Below are 23,316 nucleotides of genomic sequence, written 5' to 3' on the forward strand. Positions count from 1 at the left end.
ACTTACAGACGTACACAGAGACCCAAAGCGTTAAAAAAAAAACCTGTTCAGTTACACCCACACTTCATATCCCACAATGCACTATCACAGTTATCTCTGCTTCCGGGTCAAATAAAACGAACGTTTCCCTGTGTTTAGACCGGCAAAACGTGACATTTAAGATGTTAAACCCGCTTTCAAAGGTTCACACGGATTCTTCCTGAGATGCTTGTGGTGTTTGAAGGTAAATGTGCTTTAGAAATGCATGTTTGTACACGTTTTATGCGCTCGTTATTAGTTAGCTCTCTAAATAAACATGGCTAACTAAATGCATGTAAACAAGTCATTTCCACTGTGTGAATTCAGTTATAAAGGCGCTTATCATACTTGCTGAGTTACAGTTATCATTATTGATTAATAAGTATGAATTAAAGCTTCACGTGAGCACACATTTAATTATATTTTGTTTTGTAACTTATAATATAGTGAACTTGCGTTAATGTTAAACGCATATCCTATACATCATGACAATAAATGTGTGTTTTATTTCATTTGGACGAGGAAAGTGGACAAGAGCTTATTTAATGTAATGATCTCAGTTTCAGCAGGTATTACTGTTGTAATTGTTGTGCTGACTGAGACACTTCTGTTCCACAATACAGTTGTTAATGCTCTGGGGTCCAAAGTGGACCTGAGTGTTGTTAAGGTCATTCAGGCATAAGCAGCTATAAGTGTTCGTCACCACTGCCTCAGCTCAGGGAGAGGAGATTAAGGCACGTACTTGGAGGGAGACACGAGAGAGGCTTTTACTGTTCTTACTCTGCATAGGTAGCCGTAGCTATTCCTGTGCAGGACCAATCAGACCGGACACAGGTCTCTTATCAATGTTAACTGTCCAAGTCTGATATTTTCTTTCCTTTATTGTTCCTCCTCTCCATACCTGCCAAGATGGATCTTGGCAAAGCAAAGCTGCTTAGGACAGGTCTCAACACTCTGCACCAAGCCATTCACCCTGTGCACGGTATAGCATGGACGGACGGTAAGCAGGTCTGCCTGACATCTCTCTACTTCATCAATGGTGAGGTGAAGTTTGGGGACACCAACGTTATTGGGCAGTTTGAGCACGTCTTCGGGCTCTTCTGGGGCCCACTGTGCTGCTCTGACTCCCCTGCGCTGCTGGCTGTTCAGCACAAGAAACATGTTACCGTGTGGCAACTGCAGCTCAGTGCACTTGAGCAGAACAAGCTGCTGTGTACTCAGACCTGCGAGATGAGTGAGCCTTTCCCCTTGCTGTCTCTAGGCTGTGTGTGGCATCCTAAACTGGACATTCTGGCCTTGTTGACCAAGAGGGACGCATCTGTGCTGTTTTCTGTACGGGTAGACAACAGGAGAGTCAAAGCAGACATCAAAGTCAGTGGAACGATCCATTGTGCTTGCTGGACTAAGGATGGCACACGCCTGGTAGTAGCTATTGGCAGTGCTCTACACTCCTACATCTGGAATGACATCCACAAGAGTCTGGTTGCCTGTTCATTCTGCCCCATCTTTGATGTGGGAGGCTACATATGTGCCATTGAGACCACAGGTGATGCGCAAGTAGCTGTGGCCACAGAGCTTCCTCTGGACAAAATCTGTGGGTTAAATGCAGGCATGGCGTTTGACATGCCACCAGAGTCGGTGTCCCTGCAAGGCCAAAGCCCGCGTGTCGTCAGGTCTGATGACGACAGCCTTTTGGACTCACGAAGGAGATCCTTTGAATCAGAGAGGTCCTTCATCCCCAGCTCAGGCCCTCTAGATCTCACCCACCTCCTGTCGAAGCACCGTCGCTCTGACCCCAGCCCACTTATCCATCTGCGTCGCCGAGACACTTTGACAGGCTCTGGTCAGGACTCCTCTCACCTCATCCTGGTCACATATGAGCGCAAAGTCACTACCACCCGCAAAGTCAGCATCCCTGGGATCCTGGTCCCAGACATTGTTGCTTTTGACCCACGTGGTTCCACAGTTGCAGTGGCTTCCAACACCTGCAACATGGTGCTTGTGTACTGCATCACTGCCTCTGGAATGCCAAACATTCAGCAGTTCTCTCTGCAGACGAACGAGAGGCCGAAAGGAGTCTGCTTCCTCAACGACAAGATGCTGCTGCTGATGGTGGGCAGGCAGAAATCCAACGATCCTGCCTTCCTCCCATCCTCAAACACAGATAAATATATTCTTCGTCTAACGGCCAAAGAGTTGATGCTCAATGGAGAGACTCCTGCCACGCCACCCCCCTCTGCTCACAACCAGGAATCCACTTCTAATTTATGTGCAGGGATTAGGAGGCTTTCTGAGAGTCTTTCCAAAGATGACAGGGAGAGAACAGGGATAAAGGACTTGGTGTTGCCTGGAGGGGGAGTAGTTCGATCGCCTGGGAACAGGCGGAGGCTGGTGGAGGAGGTGAGGAGCAGCGAGCCAAGCCCCATTACCAGCTCTGTGGATTTCTCTGACCGAGCATCAGACAGAGCCCTCTCCAGTGCCTCCTCCATCACGGTGGAAAATTTTGACATGGACCACGTCAACCGCATGGCCAGCCTGGCTGTGGCCAGCCACGGCAGCAGAGACTCCAGTCGGTGCAGTTCTCCTCGATTCGAGATGTCAGAAAAACTCCACACCGAGTCAACGCTGCCTATGCCTGCAAAGACACCAAGTCCTGCCAAGGAGCAGGCACTGGAGCAGCTCGTCCACAACATGGAGAGGCTTTTTACTCGCTTTACAGACGTACAGCAGTGCCTGACAGAAATCAGAGATTTTACCCAGAATGGCAAGAAGGCCCCGAGTGTCTACCCCAATGCCTCTGAACCCCCCTATGCTAATATCACATGTCAGGTACAGTTTCTTTACTCACATTTGCCTACTGTTAATGAAGCATTGCTCCATAGTTCATATCACACTGAATCTGTTTCCTTTTCTGTTTACTTTTCCCCTTCTTTGTGCACGTGTAGAAGCAGTTGTCGGAGAACGTGTTCATTGATGAGCGGAGGCCTGTGCTGCTGTGTGACGGGAAGCTTTGTCTGCGTGCTCTGCAGGACCTCTTCAACCTGACTATAGTGGAGATGATGTATGGTGCGTGCAGACCAAGTTCAGGAACAAAACAACTCCTTCAGGTGTATCGTTGTAAATGACAAAAAGTCGACATCACGTTCAAAAGTTCCGTGCGTTCAGTTTGATATCTTAAGCAGAGCCTTGGTTTTATTTTGAAACTAAGCTGTCTTTTTTGAAACATCCCATCAGCTCTATGATAAACCATGTTGTGACAGAGTGTGACAAGGTTAATGAATTCAAACCACTTAGAGGAAATTCCTTGTAAATCTTCGGTAGGTCTCCTCTGTGAGTATTTTCAGCAAGCTTAATGGGCTTCCCCTGAAATTACCTAGAAGTTGTCACATAGATTATCCAATTCAGACGACTCCTTTATTTATTTATTTTTGAAGATTATTTTTGATTATTGCCACTATCAACTGCATGCCTTAAAAGTATAGTCTTTCACTCCAGCACTGTTCTTCTGTTACACTGTGTAAGATATAATTGGAAGTGATTAAAAGCCTAGGTGAGATTACGAGGTTTTAAACGAGAGCAGCTTACTCCCATTCAGTGCGCTGCACACTGTTTTGTTGCAGTTGTATCAAAGACTAGCCGAGTCTCAGGCTGAGACAATGCTGTAAGATATTTTTTAGAGCCTGGATGCATGGAAATAAAAAACACCCATGCACTAATAGTCTTCTGTTGTTTTTCCAGGTCCTCTGTGGATTGTGCTTGTAGCAGACGCAGATGGCTTTGTGCCTCTGACGTTCAAGCCCAAGGAGGAGCTCACAGTGCGGAACGGGAAGCGGAAAACGATGTTGCGGACTCCTGGGAGTCCAGAGAACTCTTGCACATCCAGCCCTAGCCCCAGCCAAAACCCCACCACAACCACAGAGGCCTCAGTATAGTCTCTCTTAACACACACTGACTCCAGTTAATGAAAATATACAATCATATACCCATTATTTAAATATCATTGGCTTGATCCAAGTACACAGTTCAGACACAAACATGCAAAGAGTTGATTCGTCAGATTAACAGTAGTAGTTGAAGGGCTGCCTAATGTAATGTTATGTTTACACATTGCTGCTTTGAAATGAAAGTGTACCTGAAAGAAGTTTGAAGACGGAGCAACATTTGTTCTCTATTTTTGTACATAAAGAATGCAGTGGTGTTCAAGTCTAGTCCTTCACTGAGGCACATCACTAACAGCTTTGCTCACTGTATGTTTCAGAGATTTTTAAGATATTCTATCATATATTCACATATCCTCCTAAGTACCAACATACAGGATAATACATTATGTAAATGTGTTGTTTTTGTTATTGGAGAACTGCAAATATTGCTAATCTTTTGAAAATATGGCGTATAAAAATAATTTTTTACCAAATAGTCCAATTAAAATGTTATTTTTTTTCAACTCCGTCTGAGGTGATACTGAGCATCACATTTGTCATCATGTCTCTCATATGACCACAAGAGGGAGCAATATGCAATAAATATGTCACTGGTTCTTCACTTGTCCTGGAAGACTAATATACTACAGACAAATGCTGTATTTTGTAAGCTCAATTCTTTTGTAGACCATTAAATGTGTGTATCCAGCACATGTTTCTTTTATTCTTTTATCACCTCCTCAGCAAAAAAAACAACAACACACATTTATTGTCTACAACATTTATTCCATATCAACTCTTTGTAATTACACGTCATAAATAAATAACAAGTGTTGTAGAGCTAAACACAGCAAACAACAATATACATTCATTTATATAAATTAGGTAATCTTATATATTTCAAAATCCAAGATGACAATCTAGTACATGTGGAAAATGCAACAAAGAATGTTTACATTAAAATACAGTTGTGCCCTTAAGTTTATATACCCTGACAGAATTTACGATTTCTTGGCCATTTTTCAGAGAATATAAATGATAACACAGACACTTTTCTTACACCCATGGTTAGTGGTTGGCTGAAGGCATTTATTGTCAAAGGACTGTGTTTACTCTCTTTAAATCGTAGTTACAACACAAACTATCCAAAAGTTTACATACTCCAGTTCCTAATAGCATGTATGGATGAGACTCTTCATCTTTCTGGATGAAAGATGAAGAGTCTGTCAGGAGTCCAGAAACTCGTTGACCTTTTATACACACCCACTAATTGAATAATAACAATAGCCATAACTAATAATAGCCATTCAAACCACTTTGTGTCAAATTGTGTGCATGTTATCAGGCCATATCACCAGGGTATGTACACTTTTGATAGTTTGTGCTGTAATTATGATTTAAAAAGAGTAAACACAGTCGTTCGACAATAAATGGCTTCAGTCAACCACTAACCATGAGTGAAATAAAAAGTTTTTGTGTTTTCATTCATATTCTCTGAAAAAGGGCGAAAAAAAGGTCAAACATTCTGTCAGGGTATGTAACCTTATGAGCACAACTGTACATTTAATTATTTTTTCAGTGTAATATACACTAATCAACAAACTTCCAGCGGCCATAACTGGAATATGAGGCTTTTTGAGTTGGACGCCGTTCAGGAGTCACACGTTATTCAAATCTTCCATCGTTCTGGAGCTGATGCTTTGTTTCCTGTGAGAGACAATGATACGAGTGACATGTTAGATTTGTAGTGAGGGAAAATATCCTTACTTCACAGGTGCAGATCCAGTGTGTAACATTTAGGACGGTTTATCAGCCAAAACAAATGTATTACCCATAAGTATGTATGTGTAACATCGCTTTAAAACCACTTGGATTTCGGAGCTTTAAAATAAGCCTTTTATAAGTACTTTTGGCACTACCGTCACTACTGCCATGTGTCTGCAGCAGCTCATGAGGAAAAACCAGTCTGCATTTTGTGTGTTCTGAAGGACTTGGGTATGGAAGGTGTGAGCCTGCATCTTACATTTTTATACACTGGTCATCTAAAGCTGAAGTGGGTATCTTTTAATCCTTAAAGTTCACAGGTGCACCCTTGTTAAAAAATGCTGTGGGAATAATACACAACTCCTTATCTGGACACCCTGGGGATGTGGGTTAATAGGTCACAAATCCAGGCTTTAAAACCATGAGTAGGGATAGCCTAGATGGCCTATATGTTGTGCTGAAAAAGAGGATATAAGACACTCTATATTACACATTCTTATAGCCTGTGTATATGGAAAAAAAGCAGTCTAAATACTCTTGTGTTCAAAGGGTTAATGTCCATTACATTCAAGCCACTGCCAAATGATTTCACCAATGCTGATTACAGTTTTCTGTATTTCTCAGGACTAGTACAGTACCCGTACCTGTTCTCATACATTTCTTATCCTATGTCTACAATGCGCACCATTGCCTTTAGTAAGTCAACTGCCAAGACTGAAGCCTGTCAAGCGAACCCTTTGATATATGCAGTCAAACAGACGTTCCTCGCATTTGTATAGTGTCGTGTTCTCGTGTGACATTCCTGTGCTGCAGACAGAAAGTGATGCCTATTTACATCACGACTGATGGAGGCGAGGCTGAAGCGCAAGCACCGTACGGCACAAGTGAAGCGAGTCAAAAAAGTGCTCCCAAAAGGTTTCAGTGTGAGGTCGTTTGTTTTGTTATGTTTGTGTTTCTCTTACAGGTGCGTAGCTTCATCATTTCTACTCACCGTAGCTCCTCCAGGCAGAGTTTATTCCGGAGCCTGACGTCTTCGCTGATGGGATAGAGGAGGAGGATCACCAACCCGGTAACGATGAAGGCCACTGGAGCAGCACCGATCAGCAGCTTCAGGGTGTACACTACAGCAGCAGGCTGCTTGCAGGCACCGGTGTTATACCCTGCAAACCTACACACACACACACACACAGATAGATTATATAAAAACACATTACAGGAATCGACATCCAGTCTGATGCTGCAACACTGCCAAGTGTGCAAACTCAACACCCTCGGCGTGATCAATTATGCATCAGGTTGTCCAGATACAGCGCATCATGCTGTGTGTGTGCGTGCGTGCGTGCGTGCGTGTGTGCGTGTGCGTGTGTTTGTGTGTGTGATATTATGATGCAGACTTACTCCAGACAGAGGGTGGACACTCCCAGGGAGATGCCTGCAGCAAACTTGGTGAAGAAGACATAGAATGAGTAGAAGATGGCTTCATGACCTCTAGAGTAAGGGTTAGCCAGTCTGAAGTCATCCACCACATCTGGCAGCATAGACCTGGATCACACACACACACACATAGGGAGAAATGAATGATTTGACTATTTGTTGTTGTGTTTCTGCAGGATTTCGTGAGCATGTGGACGCACTGTCAAATTTTAAGCCAATGTGTGTCTCAGCCCGCTTATACTGCGTGCTTATACTTTAATCGCGTCGCAGCTGATGATGTGGGGCCTACTTATAGCGCTCTGATAAACTGGTGTGCTAAAATTACAGGGCTAATAACATGATTAGATGATGAGCAGCGGGCGATACCACATGTCCCGGGCCTCAGACTGGATAAACAATCAGCCCCTTCCAAGATAAACATGTCCGTACGACAGGCCCCTGTAATTTGGGGTTTTAGGGCAAGGGCAAGAGATGAGTGAGGAATAGAATCAGCTGGAGGACGTAGAGACTGTTTTACCTTTGTAAATGTATTAGTTGTGTGATAGTAAAGAAGATTTGCAGCGTATACACTTGTGCAGTCTTTAATTCTTCACAAAATGACATCGTGCCAGACTGTGGCATGACCTGGGTGAGTGGCCCGAGGCCCTCGAGGCACAAAGTCACCACTAACGACATGTTGGTGCACTATTGTGGTTTAAAAATTACACTTCGTATCAATCAAAGTGGAGAGCAAACATCTAGAAGGACTGGACGTACACAAACAAAGTCAGAGGGTTAGTGGATGTTGAAGAATAAGAAACACTACTCACGCTACTTCTTAAAAAAAAGTGTTTTTCTAACCTAGACTGGGCATATTGGTGAAATAATAATATAGTTGATAAAAGTATAGTGTAAAATGTCTTACCATGGCATGAGGAGCGAGGCAGCCACACTGAGTCCAGAGGACACGGCAACAACATAGGCCACCACCACGTTAGGGATGAGGACCAGCATCAAGGTGAAGGGCAGGATCCACTGGATGAACACAGCGGAGATATTCTGTCATATTTTTTTTTCCTTCTTTGTGATTAAAACACTTCCACCTTTGCCCACAAGATGGCACAAACACAAAAGCTTAATAGTTAGAAAAGACCGATATAAATACTCACAGTAATGCCACAAAACGCTGCTGTCTTTTTCCCAAAAGTTTGCAGGAACCACTGCCACAGTGGAATACTGATCACTGCAGAAGCCTGCAAAGAAACATCAAGTGTTACAAACACATTCTATGTATTATGTATGTAGAGTATAACATTAAAAAAAAGGATATAGACTTCTAGGTTGTTGCCTGAGGCCAACCCAGAAGTATGAATGTACCTGCTGCAAAAATAAAACTGTTTGAATGGAAGTCTATGGGAAAATCAGTAAACATTTCCCGGAGGACTTACGGGTCAACATTGCTAGTTTCAGATCTTCAATAGAGCATTATGTCAATTATGTTTCCATTTAGAGGAAAATAGATGATAGAACACATATGAGTGAACACCAGTATGACTGACAGCTGGAATCAGCTAATGAGAGTCTCATTGTAGTTGATGCCAATGAATTTCCAGATGTTGTTATGGCGCTGATCAAATTGCAAACCTTGAGGCTTCGAAATAGGACTTTGTTTTGAAACCAGAAGCCTATGCGTTCGCCTATGTAAAGCATATGAGTAATTATGTGTATGATTCTGTCTCGTAAGTCAGTCTGAAATCACAAGAGTTAGTAACTGGGAACAGATCAACTATGACAAAGTGAGAAATATATTGTTCAAATAAATAAGATGTGCATGTATGTCTACTGAGAGGTGAACTCACCAGGATGGTCAGCACAATATTCTGGAAGTGGTCCCTCAGGTCTGCAGCGTAGGTGCAGAAGAGGACAAAGTTGCTCTGTATCAGCTGCAGAGAACAGAGATCAAACATTCAGACGTCCATTCCTGTCTTGTCTTGCTCAGCATTTTAACTGGTCACTCAGCTCGCTGTGCCGAGTGCCGAGTGAAGCGACTGGAGAATCTGCTGGCTTTCTTTCTGTGCTGTGATTTATTTCCAGCTCACATACGGTGGATGACAAGTGACAAATCCTCTGAGACGAGAGCAGCAAAACTACACAGAAACAGATCTGATGCGAAACTGGGGAAGTTTGATACAATTTCAGCGTTAAACCTGAGGTGTCAAATGTGAAGCATCTGACAAAGAGAAAGCGTGTGCAGGTCTGGTGCCACTCTCAAGAGTCCTGAGACTTAAAACAGAGCTTTCAGTAAGTGCTCTTCTGCACTGATCAAATCAACATTGAGCGCACAGGATAACTCCCGCATTGTCAGGATCCAGAGCGGCCTCCCGTTTACTGTAATGTGTAGTGTCCTGTCTGAGAAGTGCTGCCTAAATAAATGTGCATTTACCTGAATGGCGACAGTGATGAAGAGGAACGCGGCAGTCAGAATGAGGTACGGCCCGTGTCTCATCACCAGGGTGAAGCCCTTATAGAACGACACGTGCTTCTCTGTCGTCAGGCCGTAAGGATCTGAAACACACGTGGAATCAGAGTGTGAGTGTGCAGCGTATCGAATAACATGCAGAGAGAGAGAGAGAGAGAGAGACAGTCGATGGAGTTTCTCCCTGACAATCCTGGAACTGCCCCTGCAATGCAGTGGATGCAGCTTGTCCCACTGAGAGCTGTCATTTATGGCGTAGTAAAAATCAGGGAATGGCAGATTTCCAAAGACATTCAGAGACACTTAGGATGTAATTGGAACACATTTGTTATGGTTGCTAGTGAATGTTTTGCAAAAGTGCTAAATGTAGTGTTATATTTTAGATTGGCTTAAAGGTGCATTATGTACTAAATCTAAAGAAACTGGCCATAAAATCCTCCTAATATGTCACAGAGACTCAGGAATAATGTTCATATAACAAACTGAACTCACCAACAACAACAGTACAGCCAAAATATTTGCATTAAAAGATATATTTTGCAGACTGCAAATCATGTTTATAATAATAAATGAAATCCTGTTTTGGCATGTGGCGCCACCTACGGCCATCTACCAATCATTGCAGTCAGTAGTATTTTGGTATTTTGAATTGAATGTAGTAACCGTTTTTGGCCACATTCTTACATATGGCACCTTTAATAGATCAGGAAATGATTAGAATCAAAATCATCTTAGGTCACATTAAAATTGCACAACAAAACAAAATCAATGTCTAAAAACGTCCTCTAACAGACCATAACATGAACTCAGCATTCCAAACTAATAATATATTATATTATATATATATTATTACAGGGGAAAGCTTCACAGTCTATTTGACTACGATTATTAATTTAATCCCACACAGTTACTGTGTTCTACAGTCTCAGAAATATTGCTGAGTAGAACCATGTAAGGTTCTTTGGCTTGTCCTCATAGGAGAACCCTTTTTGGCTCCAGGTAGAACCTTTTAATAAAGGTTCCACCTGAAACCCTTTTGGAGGGTTCCACCAAAAACCCCTTTAAAGCTTTTATTCAGGAAAGGGGTTTTAAAGGGTTCTCTGGATTAAAACGGTTCTTACTGGAACCACTAGTGTTACCAAGAACCCTTGAAAAACCCTTTCTTCAGGAATCAAATAGTTCCAGGTAGAACCTCAGCCAGCGTTACAGGATTCAAACACGTGACCATTTATGTGTCATTTAAAATGCAGAAAATGTCAGTCGTATACAGACACAAAAAAAAGCCTCACCATCTTTCTCTTTGACGCCGAGGAACATCAGCACGGTGCAGACGACAAACACTCCTCCAATGATACCAGCAGCTATCATGTACACCTCTTTCTGTGGAGAGACAGAGCAAACATGTCACCTACATCGATTCATCCCTTTCCTAAAGAGGCAGCGCAATCTATTCTGAGCCTTTGCTTAATTGTTAATTCATCATTTTCATAAATAACTAAAAATGAAACAGATCTGCTGAGCATACACAGCAGGTGTCAGTTTTTCTTCAGCGTGGGGGGTTGAGTTCTTCTCGTCTCTTCCAGTTTTTCTCCTCTTTTAAAAGTCATCACCGGATGATTGAGTGGCTGTGACTTTGCGTGTTGTTGTTTTTTCCGCGTGCAGTTTAAACTCACACACATCACACGCACTGTGCAAATACAAGTATAAACAGGGGGAAACCTCAAGTAGCTCTGCAGCCCAAAATACAGCCTCAATGCAGTGCGCCGACAGGAAACGCTCTGCCTTAAACAACCTCTGTTTGTTTGCAATTTTTCCATGTGGCTCAGCCCCGGCGGTTCATTATTATTTATGCACATCAAACACTCCCTGTTTCCGAGGGCAGACTCAGACAGTGTGCCACCCTCACCAGTGACCACGGAGGAATTTAGCGGGTGGCGGCAGAGGGCTTGGCGTGGTGAGTGGGTTGCCCTGATTGGGTTCACCCATAATCCATTGGAAAGGGACCCATTTGAAACCCAAATAGCTGCGGCACAACCAAAATCCAACATAGGAGAGTCTGGACTTTGACTTGTTTCATCTTCATGGCAAGCAGCAGACGTGAATGTGTCCTATATTATGGCTCTTTCCCTCCAACCTGAAGGTGTTAAAACTGCAGTCGCCTTGAAGTAAAAGCCTAATATTCCCAACATATCAAATATGAGGCGCGCTCAAACGTCCTGGGTGAGATATAAATAGGCCTAATGACTTACAGACGACCGTGGAGACCCCTCCGTGTAATGATCTGAGGGAGGAACCCCCCTTTGTGGTTTTGTGAGCGGAGCTGGCTCAGGAAGTCGGGTTCAGATATCAAACAGTGGCGTCGCCTTTCAAATCCATGGGTTAAAGCATGGAGCCATTTTGGATGTCAGAACCTGGACCCTTTCTGTCATATGGTCCCGTATTCAAACAATCCTCCTTTTCATTCAGTTTTTTTTTTTTTTAGCAAAAGTAAACCTCCTTGTGTACACACACCACACAGCTTTAAGTGAGAGGGGGTGATGACAAGTTATTTTTGAGCCAACAATGTGGCCCAGTTCAAGCACACCTGGACATCACGGCTGGGCACCGTGATACTTACAGCATGTGACAGGTATTCCTGGGAGTGCACCAGGCTCTTGACGATCTCTGCCCCACTGCTGTTGCCAAGGTAACCCGCAGACACGTTTTGAGTTCGGCAGTGCTTCCGAGTGTGAGCACTGGCCACAATCTGGCCCTGGATGGCAGCTCCCAGAAGTGTCCCCAGAACCTCCATCGTCATTCCTGCAATCAAACGATTTATTTTAACAGATTTCCATTAAAACTGATCAATAATTGTTGTGTCATATGAAAAAAAAAAGGGCCTTACGGTAAGCAGTGGCTGAGTCTCGCTCCTTCTGGTCTGTGCTCAGGAACATCGTGAGCGCAGAGTAAGGCACGTGGAAACACTGAAGAGGAGAGAAAGAAACAGTTGTGGTTTAGGTAAAGCATAAATAAATAAATAAAGAATCAAGCACAGTAGCAGTCAAAACAGCTGCAAAGGTCACATTAACGTGTCAGCTCAAAAAATCTCTGCAACTGTTGGAGAAAATGCCTTGAAACTGTGCACAAACGTTCTTGTTCCCTGGAGGATGAATCCTAGAGATATTGGGGCTTCACTGTTGTTCAAACTGTAATGTGAGACTGTATTTTTTTTTAACAGAAATTGCAAATATTATACCTAAAATGTTGTTATTACTGCCATTGAGAGCTGAAGCAGGGCTATAGCATTCAGTCAGTCATTGTTAGCGTCTTAACTTTTGACTCACAATCAGATGGGAACACCCCAGATATGTTTAGATTTAGTCTTTTATCTACACGTTCCACTGTAAAAGCGGACGTAAAGTATATACGCATATACTTATATATATATATATATATATATATCCCAAATGCAATCTCTGCAGTTTCCATGTTGGCGAACCCTTAGATCTGTTTTCTCCTTCCTCACCACCTCTCCCAGAGAATAGGCGAGGAAAACCGAGTTCTGCCTCACTTTGTAATTTACACAAGGGCTCAGTCAGCACTGTGGCCAAACAAGCATGCATAGCCATGATGAAAATAAACGTGGTTTTCTTTTTCGCCGCTTCTCCTATATGGCATGACCTTTTGCTGGATGCAAACACAAGGAAATCTGTTGCATGAAGGTGCATGAAAGTGAGAACGTGATTCATTTGATTGAAAAGCCATTGTGAGTTCGTAGCGGCGTCGACAGACAAAATATTGCGACTCTGACCTCTGTTTACAGACTGTGACCCTCTGAGTGAGAGTGGCCTTTCCCAGCAAAAACTCCACACAAACACATACCCAGAGACAATGACGGGAGGCTAAAAGTGGTAACCAGCATTTACCCAGCGAGAGGTTCCTGGCAAGACTGTCCGTATACTTATCAAGTAGTTAGAATGACATGCCATTACAGCTCGCCACAGTGTGGCTGCAGTGGTCTACATGCTCTGTAGCACATGTTATATGGGTTACTCCGGAGCAGAGCGGAGCGGAGAGATGAATGGTCTGGAACATAATAACAAAAGGCAACCTAAATAAGTACACTTCCACTTTGAGGTGAGGTATCGAAGAGCTCTGGGCTCTAATCTGCTCCATGTCTCACAAATCAAAGTGTAAATCTCACCAGGAGCTGTCGGAGGCTGGCAAGAGATGTCTGCAATCATCCTCACTTTAAACTTTATTGCTCCCCGTGTTTTGCTGCATTTCATCTATCTATCATATGTTATGTAATGTGTCATTTGTAGACTCTGAGCTGCTTCAATCATCGCTTTTATCTCCTGGTTTTTACTTGATATGTCTTTTTGTACCGTCTTTTTCTACTGTACTGCAGCCCGGCCTGCTGGGAAGGGATGGTGAGGGAAACGTGCACGCTCACTTACTGTGACAAGGGTTTGGTAGAGGCAATAAAATCCCAGGTACCACAGGAACCTGCTGTTGATGAAAGGAGGAACAAACCAGAGGTAGAAGTAGGAGACCACCAAAAACGGAGTGCAGCCCACCATCCTGGAGAACAAAAAGGTTTAGGTGTTAGGTGACATCAATACTATTACAAACTTATGGAATTGGTGAAGAAGAGACAAGGAGCCAGAAAAAAGAAAACTATCTGAACGTCTTTTGTGGTGCTAGGTTATTTAAAAGCAGCTGCAGCCAGTATTTTAAACTGTCAGAATATGGGTGACAGTGGTGGTGTTGTGTAATTTTCGAAGCACTGTTAAAATCAGGCCATATTTCTAGCAGATTACAGTGGGACTAAGCTGACAGCTCGATGATTATGTTGCTGTAAGTACGATAGGAATCTGTCCTGGGAGGAACACGCGAGTAGGACTACTACCACAATAACACACACACACATGCGTTTTCATACAGAAATGCAGAAAAATGCACCACACACTGCAAAGCAAACCATTGGGCAAATATGCTGTGCTGTGTTTTTCTCAAGACTCGGAGCAATACAGTGTGTGGGCCATGTATAATTCATGAGTAAACAACTTTGTATATGTCATTATGGTTAAAGCAAACAGCTGTGTGTTTCAAAGTGAAGCGTAAAGTGCAGATTATGGGATGAGCAAGCGTCTGACAAAAACACCAATATATCAGCCGACCTCCTCTCCCTTTTCTTTTGGACGGCAAACAGGGAGACTGTTTGTCATCCGTTCTTGGAAGAGCAGCACATCTGAAGGTTAAAATAAAGGCACAGCTGGAATGTAGGTGACTGTGTCACCTCTCACCTCCTCTACACTAAAGAGAGAGACGAGGTAGAGGCCAATTGCAGTCCTTTCTAGCACCGTCCAGGCCGACCACCTCACTCTCCTCCTGATTGTTTGTTTAAACAAAGGCGGCCGACAACGCTGGTGCTGCAGTATTGACCGCTGTGGTCATGGGAGCGATGAAAGGGTTCCGGGGGTGAATGGGACAGTTAGAATGTTCCTGCAAGATGACTGTGCTCAGAGAGCAGAGACAACAGAGGCACAAGTGCAAAAAAACCACTTGCCATGCCTTCTCACGGGTACACAGTCACACCTGCACTGATAATCGGCACAGTCTTAATTAAGTCAGAGGAGGTTGACAAGAGGCTGGCACTGACAACTGTCTCCTCGCTGACTTGTCTGGGACACTCCCAGCATGTTAATTAACTGTAGATGACGTGCAGTGGAACACAGGGACTTAGAGGAGGTTTGGTAGGTGAGAGTGTGTGTATGTGTGTGTGTGTGTCTGTGGTGGAAATTAGTAACAACCACTTTCCCTGCGCTTTTTAAAGATACTAGTAATTACTTAACTGGAGTATTATACTTATACTGGAGTAAGTATTATACTCAGTGGGTTTTTTTAACCACAAAAACAAATACTGCACTTTTCATTTCGCCACATTGACATTGATAGCCTTGGTGATAACTTCCCTAATTAAAGGCTTACACTTATTTTGATAATACACTTTATTGCCCAGAATACTGCTACTCCAATACTATTACTCCAAATGCAAATGGCTGAAAAAAATTCCCTGACACCAAATAAAAGACATAATTCATAAAAGAAACAATGTATTGTCTCGTATTTTTTAAAATTAAACCAGCAGTATTGAGTGTTTTGAGGCCCCTCTTTGTCGGTTTTAGATGTCGGAGTAATCGTTTCAATAACCACTCAACAGGCAAAGCAAATAATACAAAAAATCATGATTAATCATCTCAAAACCCACCACAAATGTACTTGTTGACCCTTCATAGGGCAGTCTAACTCTGGGTTGGAACCACCTAATAAAACTAACTGTATAAAGTCATCAAGTCAAATCATGAAGTTCATCAGTTACGGGACTAAGAACAATATCATTTCATTACAGTTTTAGTAAAGTAGCGACTTCTTCCATCACTGATTCACCATCACTGTCACACGGAAGAAAACACTTCCTGTGCTTTTCCTTGCCAGTGGGATGGGGCACGATCACAATCACAAAATAATAAACACTGCAACACCCAAAGGGGCATAGTGGGCAAAATGACTACATCCTTAAGAATTCAGCACAAAGATACAAATCACTGGATGTCTGGCTGTGGATGTGACATAGGCCGAGGGGACTTTCCGAAGTGGGGAAAACAGAGTTGCTCGCACTTACGTCGCAAACATCAAATGAACATGCAATTAAAATTCCAACATTACCTAACACAGAAAATATCCGTGTGGAAAAACAACACAAGGTAACACACACACACACACACCTAGAGCCTCCCAGAATAATCAAAGCTGATTTAGCAGCATGGAGCATCTGCCCGCTGCTGAGTGCGACTGGCTGGCCTCAGTGGACAAGCACCGTCAGCTGGTGTATAACTTAAGGTTTATAATGCAATAGGCTTCAGGCTGTGTAATTACTATTAATGTCGCACTAGTGTGGGACACACACACACGCACAGACACAACACAGCTGATAATATAATCATCTGTGGGACTGGTGATGGAGCAAAAATGCAGTAATGGCTTCATAATCCAAAATGTGATCACCATTGTTCTACCATACAAGACCAGAGCTGGATGATGCCATAAACTGAACTGAGGAGTGACACAGACATGATCGACTGTCCCCCAGCCACGCACAGTAGCAGCAAATTCATGAAAATATGCCAGTGCTACTTTCTCAGCTACTGAGTTGTTGTCCAAAAGTGACCCACGCCCTTTAAGCGTGCAGTATAAATAGCTCATCAGAGGGAGCGTCAGGAACAGCGTCATTAAAACGGAGCGGTTGTTTACGCAGCTTAATCCTCAGGTGAGAGTATCGTGACAACAAAACTGTCTGAAGCACACTTTTGTTTGTTTTGCTTGCAGTTTCACACAATCATCGCTGGCCACAGTTATGTCTAAGAGAGCGTGAGCAAAAGCCAAATCCTGTTTCATCACCTGTCAACAAATCACAGTCATCAGCACCGTGTGTTTACTGGGGAGAAGAAGGAGGATTTTGCCCATGGTGACTGTGCAAATAAATAAATAAAGACAACGTATATATATTTAATTTTCAGTAGGTTCTTCAATGATGTAGTAGAGCGACAGCTCCACACGTCTCATTATTGTCTTGAATTTATTGACCTCCGCCAAGGAGGTATATATATATATATATATATATATATATATATATATATATACAGTATATATAAGTTTGTTTGTCTGTCTGTCTGTCTTTTAGCAACATAACTCAAAAAGTCACGGACGGATTTGGATGAAATTTTCAGGAAATGTCCGCAATGGAACAAGTGATTACATTGTGATCTGTAGACGCTATCACTACTTTTATCGCTATTTTGTACGCACTGTGCTGCCTTGGTGGAGGTCTGCGCTCTCCGAGTACTTTTCTAGTTGACCTCCGCCAAGGAGGTATATGTTTTCGCCGGAGTTTGTCTGTCGTTCTGTTAGCAACATAACTCGAAAAGTCACGGATTTGGATTAAATTTTCAGGAAATGTCCGGAATGAGACCAGAAACAAGACATTTTGGGCATTTTGATCCGTGGGGGGCTTAGCTGCCTTGGGGGAGGTCTGCGCTCTCCGAGTGCTTTTGTAGTTTCAGTTTGTAGCCACATGATCCAATCTCATAATATTCTTTTGTGTCTATAACCTCACTGCAACGGTGAAGCTTCCCTATAATGCTGTCATCTGATTATTATATACACAGTGGTGCTCAGCCCTACTTTTAAACCAAGAAAGAAATCCACATGGAAATGCAGAGACAATAACAATAATAATGACCGAAATATCGCAGGACTATTGCACGAGAAACAGCAATAACAGAGATGGATAAGTGTGAGCTCACCAAGGCATTAGTCTGCCAATCTTGGTCCAGCTGCTCTTTGTAATGAAGAAACCAACAATAGGGTCGGTCACTGCTCCCCATGCTTTACCGATGAACAGCACCATGGAGGCCTGGAAGGCTGTGATCTGTGGAGCAGAGCAGGGACAGAGTGAAGGTTAGAACACTTTCAGCCACAAAACCACAACCGTTTAGAAGCTTTTGCTCTCTTTAAAACCTTAACCACATTTTACCTGAGCAATATCGAGCAGGTAGATTTGCAGGAAGAAGGCAGTGGCGCTGGCAGCCACCTCCTTTGGTGCGCCGCCGATAGCGAAACACAACTTGTTCCATGTCGACAACTTCTGGCTCAAGTCGGTCTGTGAGACAGAAGGGGGCAAAGGAGAAGGAGCAAACATTTGAAAATGTGATAACAGGGGCTTTGTAGATCAGGCTGATGGTGAACAAATGAACTTATTCCAGGTGAGAAATAAGTGACGCCATCGATTGTTGACACTGAACTCCCACTGTAATTGTTTAGTAGTGTAATGTAAATATAAGGCTATTGCCTTTTAGGATAAAAATGGTATGTTTGTAACAATAACCATTGTGTATAAGAATAATATCATCACATCACAGTCATTTATTACAATTATTTATTTTTTCTCATTTCTACAAAGGGAAGTCAGCATTCTAAATAAAGAATGTGTCATTTTGAAAGCCAGTAAAACGCGAATGATTCAGCGTTGAAGTCATCAGCATAACGATCCATAGTGTTCATGAATCATTCAGGCTTACTGGCTGATAAAATGACATTATGCAATCAACAATCCCACAGCCAAGACAGTTTCTGCTCTCCTGTACAGCGTGAAACCTTTAGGTGTGTCAATTAAAATAAATAAAGGAAGACATGACAGCATATTTGTGACTCACATATAGTGAATTGTGTATAGTCATCCATAATTTGAACGCTTTCTGTGTCTTTTTACAGTAAAGGTGCTCAAAATAGCTTTAGTTCCTCATTATCACCATTCCACAGCAGCTCAGTGATTCAGGGGAAAAGGAAATATTTGCTTCAGAGCTAAATTTATCTATTTGCTATGATGTGCACATGTGCTTGCTAATGAATTCTACTCACTAAAGATGCACACATTTCCTCACTACTTCCAAGCTGCGTGTGTGTGCGTATGTGCGTGTGTGTGTGTAAGAAAGAAGGAGACCCTTGGCTGTTTGCGTTGTGGTTTATCAGAGCAGACATTGAGGCACATGCAGGAGCCTGAGAAACCCACCAAGTCATCACGGCTCTGTTTCCCTTCAGCTCTGCTAAACCCATCAGGCACGTAACTGTGTGTGTGTGTGTGTGTCTGAGAGTGTGTGTGTGTGTAGTGTGTATGTGTGTGTCTGCAGTGAGAAGGGCACGCTTTCATCTTCACACATGAATAAGACAAGACACGACAGTCTAGGGAGCCCAATATTTACGACCGTCTCCGAGGCTGTGTACTGCACACATATCAACCTTTGCAATTTCCCCCTTCCCTTTTGCGTTCAACCTTTGGTGTCACACACACGCATGCACACACATGCTTTTTCTTAGGATTCTAAATTGACTCCCATTCATTTTGCAGCCTCAAGTTTATCCCTAACCTTAACCATAACCAGTTCATGCCTAACCTTAACCTAACCACAAATCAAATCTCGCCAAATACAGGTAACAAATACAAGTAAACACATTGAAAACAATGCCAGTCCACATCCAGTGGCCCACGTTTGGCCCGCAGCTGCTCCCCTCAGAGCTCTATGAAAGAAGGAAATCACCAAAGTAACCACAGCCGCGACCGGCACACTGTTATTATCCGGCTCACATTTTCTCTTCCTCCTTTTTTTTTTGCCCCATCAAAACATGGAGGGGTTTCGAGAATGACAATTACCAGGAGGGAGGTGTGTAATTATTCAATCGCAAGACAAGCGGGTCAGAGGTAAGTAAAGACTGTGCGGCGGTTCCAACTTCAAAACTCTCTCTTCTTCCACTCTCACTGCAATTACCCCTAATTGGAGAGAAAAATCAAAGTCTTTGGTGTCTGGAGAACGCTGCTTAACTGATGATGTGCAAAAATACTCAGTGCACACAACATTTCTCTCTCTCTCTCTCTTTCTATCACTCCAAACACTTATTCTGTGCCTCCAAACCCTCACTTTTAAGCTTTCATTGCGGAGTTCTTATCATCAAAAAGGGATAAACAGGATATCCCATCCACTGTTGTCTGGATGCACACACAAAACCTCATATACACACATTTGTAGAAAAACTGGCTCAAAGTGAAAGGGGCATTGGCAAAGTTCAGACTGACAACAAGCAAAGAAACAAGGACAGATAAGACTAATCTCTTAAAGTTAATGAATCCTTAACTGCTCTGGGGTTTAAAACGTCTGACCTGAACTGCAAGTCATTAAAATTTGATTTGAGGATTTGAGGATAATTCTACTACAATTAAGGAAATCCTGCTTAGTTAAAATGCATGAACTCAAGTGTTGAGCTGGTAAAATGGATGAAAAAGCAGTTTATCTGACGATTTGGTGACATAGTACTGGTTATAATGGTCACATCCAGTAGTTTTGTTTACATCAAAGATAATGAATTATGAATCGAAATGGAAAGTTGGATATAGTACAGTTGATAGTAACAAGTGGGTAAAATGTCAGCACTGCCTAAGCTCCCAAGGAGGGACTTTTGTGATGGATTGGGAAACTCTTCATGTGGAATTAGCTGTGTCAGTTGGTCCATTACTGAGTGGATCTATCATTCTGTCTCATTCACAAACGAACAATGTTTTACTTACCTCAGAGCTGGGATGCTGTTCTGCAGTGCTTGTCATTGTCAGGCCGTGAGAAGTTTCACTGGTTAAAAATGTGTCTTAAGCGCTGAATAGACATGAAATTTCATGTGCACCTTTGATCAGTTTGACTTGTGAAGGCACCAGTGTCAAAAGCTTTGATGAGTTGAAAGTTATTTTGCGCCTTTGATCTTATCATGTGAAACCGTGGTTGGAACACAGTGTACTATTTTAATTTTCTAATAGGGGAAAATGGCAGAAACAGCAGAATATAAACGCACTGGTGTCTTTGATGTGCTGACCATTTCAAACCCGAATGGTAATAATGGAAAATAATAAATGGAAGTGTGGATGCTGCTGACTCAAAGGCAGACAAGGACGGTATCTGTCTCCCATCAATTTTTCAAAGGAGGAAATGGCAATAAAAGCTAAATATTTTGGAAACTGTGAGGACTGAATACAATTAGCAACTTTTTTCATGCACAAACGAACTTCACTCAACAACAAAGCTAATCTGACTGTAACAAAAAAAAAGACTTTGTATTTGACAGAGGTTTGGCAGAAATGAGGCAGTGGCAGAACTGGTTATTTAGATCATGTGTCAATTCAGTCTAAAGGACAACCTGGGCCACATTATAACAGAGAATGTGTGGCTAACTGCAGTGTTATTGCATTCCAGCAGTATATACAGTAGTCTCTGATGGGACAACAGTGGATTTAAATGCTTGGTTCTCTGTCATTTGCTTTACTTAAATTGCTTTATGGGTCATGTGAATGAAAACACACAAGAGAGTTGCCTACATCATTGACTCATCACACACAAACGGCATATTATCCAAATTAACATGACCAAACAAAAATGACACAAAAGTCAACTCAGTCTGCCAGTGTTGGCAAAAACAGTACTTTGTGCTGTCTGTCTACTGTCTTGTTTCACTATCATGTCCGTGATCACAACTGTCCCATCATCATCACCAAAGTCCACTGTCGTTGCCCCAGGATCCGACAAAAGAAAGCAATCATCAAACAGGTCATCCCATCAGTGAGCACACTTCCCTCAAATGAAAACAATCAACTTCCACACATTCAGTCCATAATCTGGCGGATTACAGTTCACAGGAAAACAATGCAGCCGATTAATCACGACCAGATAAGCGAAAAACTAAAGAGATCACACTTTCCATCCTCTCTCCATACAATCATGGGGGGAATCACTCACAGCCAAGTGAGGCTGCAAATGCAACCACGTGAGATTGACTTACTTTACGTGCAAACAAGGGTTAAAGTCGCGTGAGTGGCAAAAAGTACAACTAAATAGGATGACAACATGTGCACCAATACAACAAAAGAACCAAAACAAGTGTCTCTTACCTGCTGAGGAGTTTTGGGGACCAGTGGTTCAGAGGGATTGATGAGCTTCCCCACAGAGCCTCGTACTCCCTTCTCCCCCTTGGTCATGGCTGAGAGACTGTGTGACAGGCGGCAGCCGAACTTCTGAGGCTGCGTGTGCGAGGCAGTGCTGAAGTGAGTGTGGCTGTGACTCCTTGTGTGAGCAACAGTCTGCCACTGGGTGGTGTAGGTCAGAGGCTGAAACTGGATGTGGCTTTGACTCCGGGTGTGAGTGTGCTGGGCGTGTGTGACGGCTCCTGAGGCTGGGAGCGCCTCCTGCTCCTCCTCTGTTACAACTCTGCCGCTTTCTGCTGTCATCCTTTCACATGCTGGTCTTATCTGGAAAGAGGCCACAAAGGAAAAGGGGGGTGAAATTAAGACACACGTGTATATGTGTTCACTGAAGAATGCAAGGCAATTACTGTGCATTTTATTAGGTACGTCTGTTAGAAACTGCTTTTTTTCCCACACAAATTATACAAATAATAACAAACACACAAAGAACATGATATAGACTTGCTGATGAAACCGAGCAGCAGTGACTTTGAATGCGACATGTTTGGCACAGAGATGATCTACAACAGAAGAGTGTGTGGAATGAAAACACACACATATTGGCTGCACAAACACACACACAAACACACATACATGTATTCAAAGAATGTGCTGAAAGAATGCAGACACATAACTGCACACACATGTATGAGCGCAGACAAAGACTCTTTGCTGTTTGCAAATGGCACAACAGCACATATGAATACAGATGCAGAGGAACGCAACAAGAAACACACACGGGGGGGTTAGAGAGAGAGAGAGAGAGAGGGGGGGGGGGGGAGGAGAGAGAGCCTTCTAAAAGTCATCCAGGTTGACAGCATCATCTGCAGAGTCAGACATGTCTGCACAGAGATGCTGAGACCTTGAGAAAGAGCAAAAAAGGAGCGCACAGCGCCACGATGTCCCGCGTTGAACTGTGTGTGAGTGTGAGTGTGCGTGCGTCCGTCCGAGCGCACTCTGCAAAAAAACAGATAAACAATAAACAAATAAACCTACTGGAAAAACAACAGAGATACCGTCTTACCCCGGATTGATAGAAGCTGAGCCGGAGCTGTCCGTCAGTTTGGAAGTCAGTTACTCCTGAGCTCTGACAGTCCGGATGAGAGAGAGAGAGAGAGAGAGACTGC

General features: G+C 43.0%; 2 protein-coding genes across 2 annotated transcripts; one reads left to right on the plus strand and one right to left on the minus strand.

The window, feature by feature from the left end:
• Positions 1-927: 927 nt before the first annotated feature.
• Positions 928-3,981, plus strand: wdcp (WD repeat and coiled coil containing; the record flags this gene model as incomplete). The annotated part of the gene is made up of 3 exons (XM_083898809.1): positions 928-2,847; positions 2,964-3,084; positions 3,757-3,981. 3 exons carry the CDS (start codon positions 928-930, stop codon positions 3,948-3,950), a joined length of 2,235 nt encoding a protein of 744 aa, XP_083754935.1. The 3' UTR covers positions 3,951-3,981.
• A 1,615-nt stretch (positions 3,982-5,596) lies between these two features.
• Positions 5,597-22,453, minus strand: mfsd2b (MFSD2 lysolipid transporter B, sphingolipid; the record flags this gene model as incomplete). Its single annotated transcript, XM_083899009.1, has 14 exons — positions 5,597-5,645; positions 6,694-6,870; positions 7,101-7,244; positions 8,041-8,150; positions 8,285-8,368; positions 8,975-9,058; positions 9,559-9,680; positions 10,881-10,971; positions 12,209-12,390; positions 12,476-12,554; positions 14,031-14,154; positions 17,940-18,064; positions 18,170-18,295; positions 22,118-22,453. 14 exons carry the CDS (start codon positions 22,451-22,453, stop codon positions 5,597-5,599), a joined length of 1,833 nt encoding a protein of 610 aa, XP_083755135.1.
• Positions 22,454-23,316: the final 863 nt, after the last annotated feature.

This window comes from Microchirus variegatus (genome assembly GCF_963457635.1).
Source record: "Microchirus variegatus genome assembly, chromosome: 12".
Lineage (NCBI taxonomy): Eukaryota > Metazoa > Chordata > Actinopteri > Pleuronectiformes > Soleidae > Microchirus > Microchirus variegatus.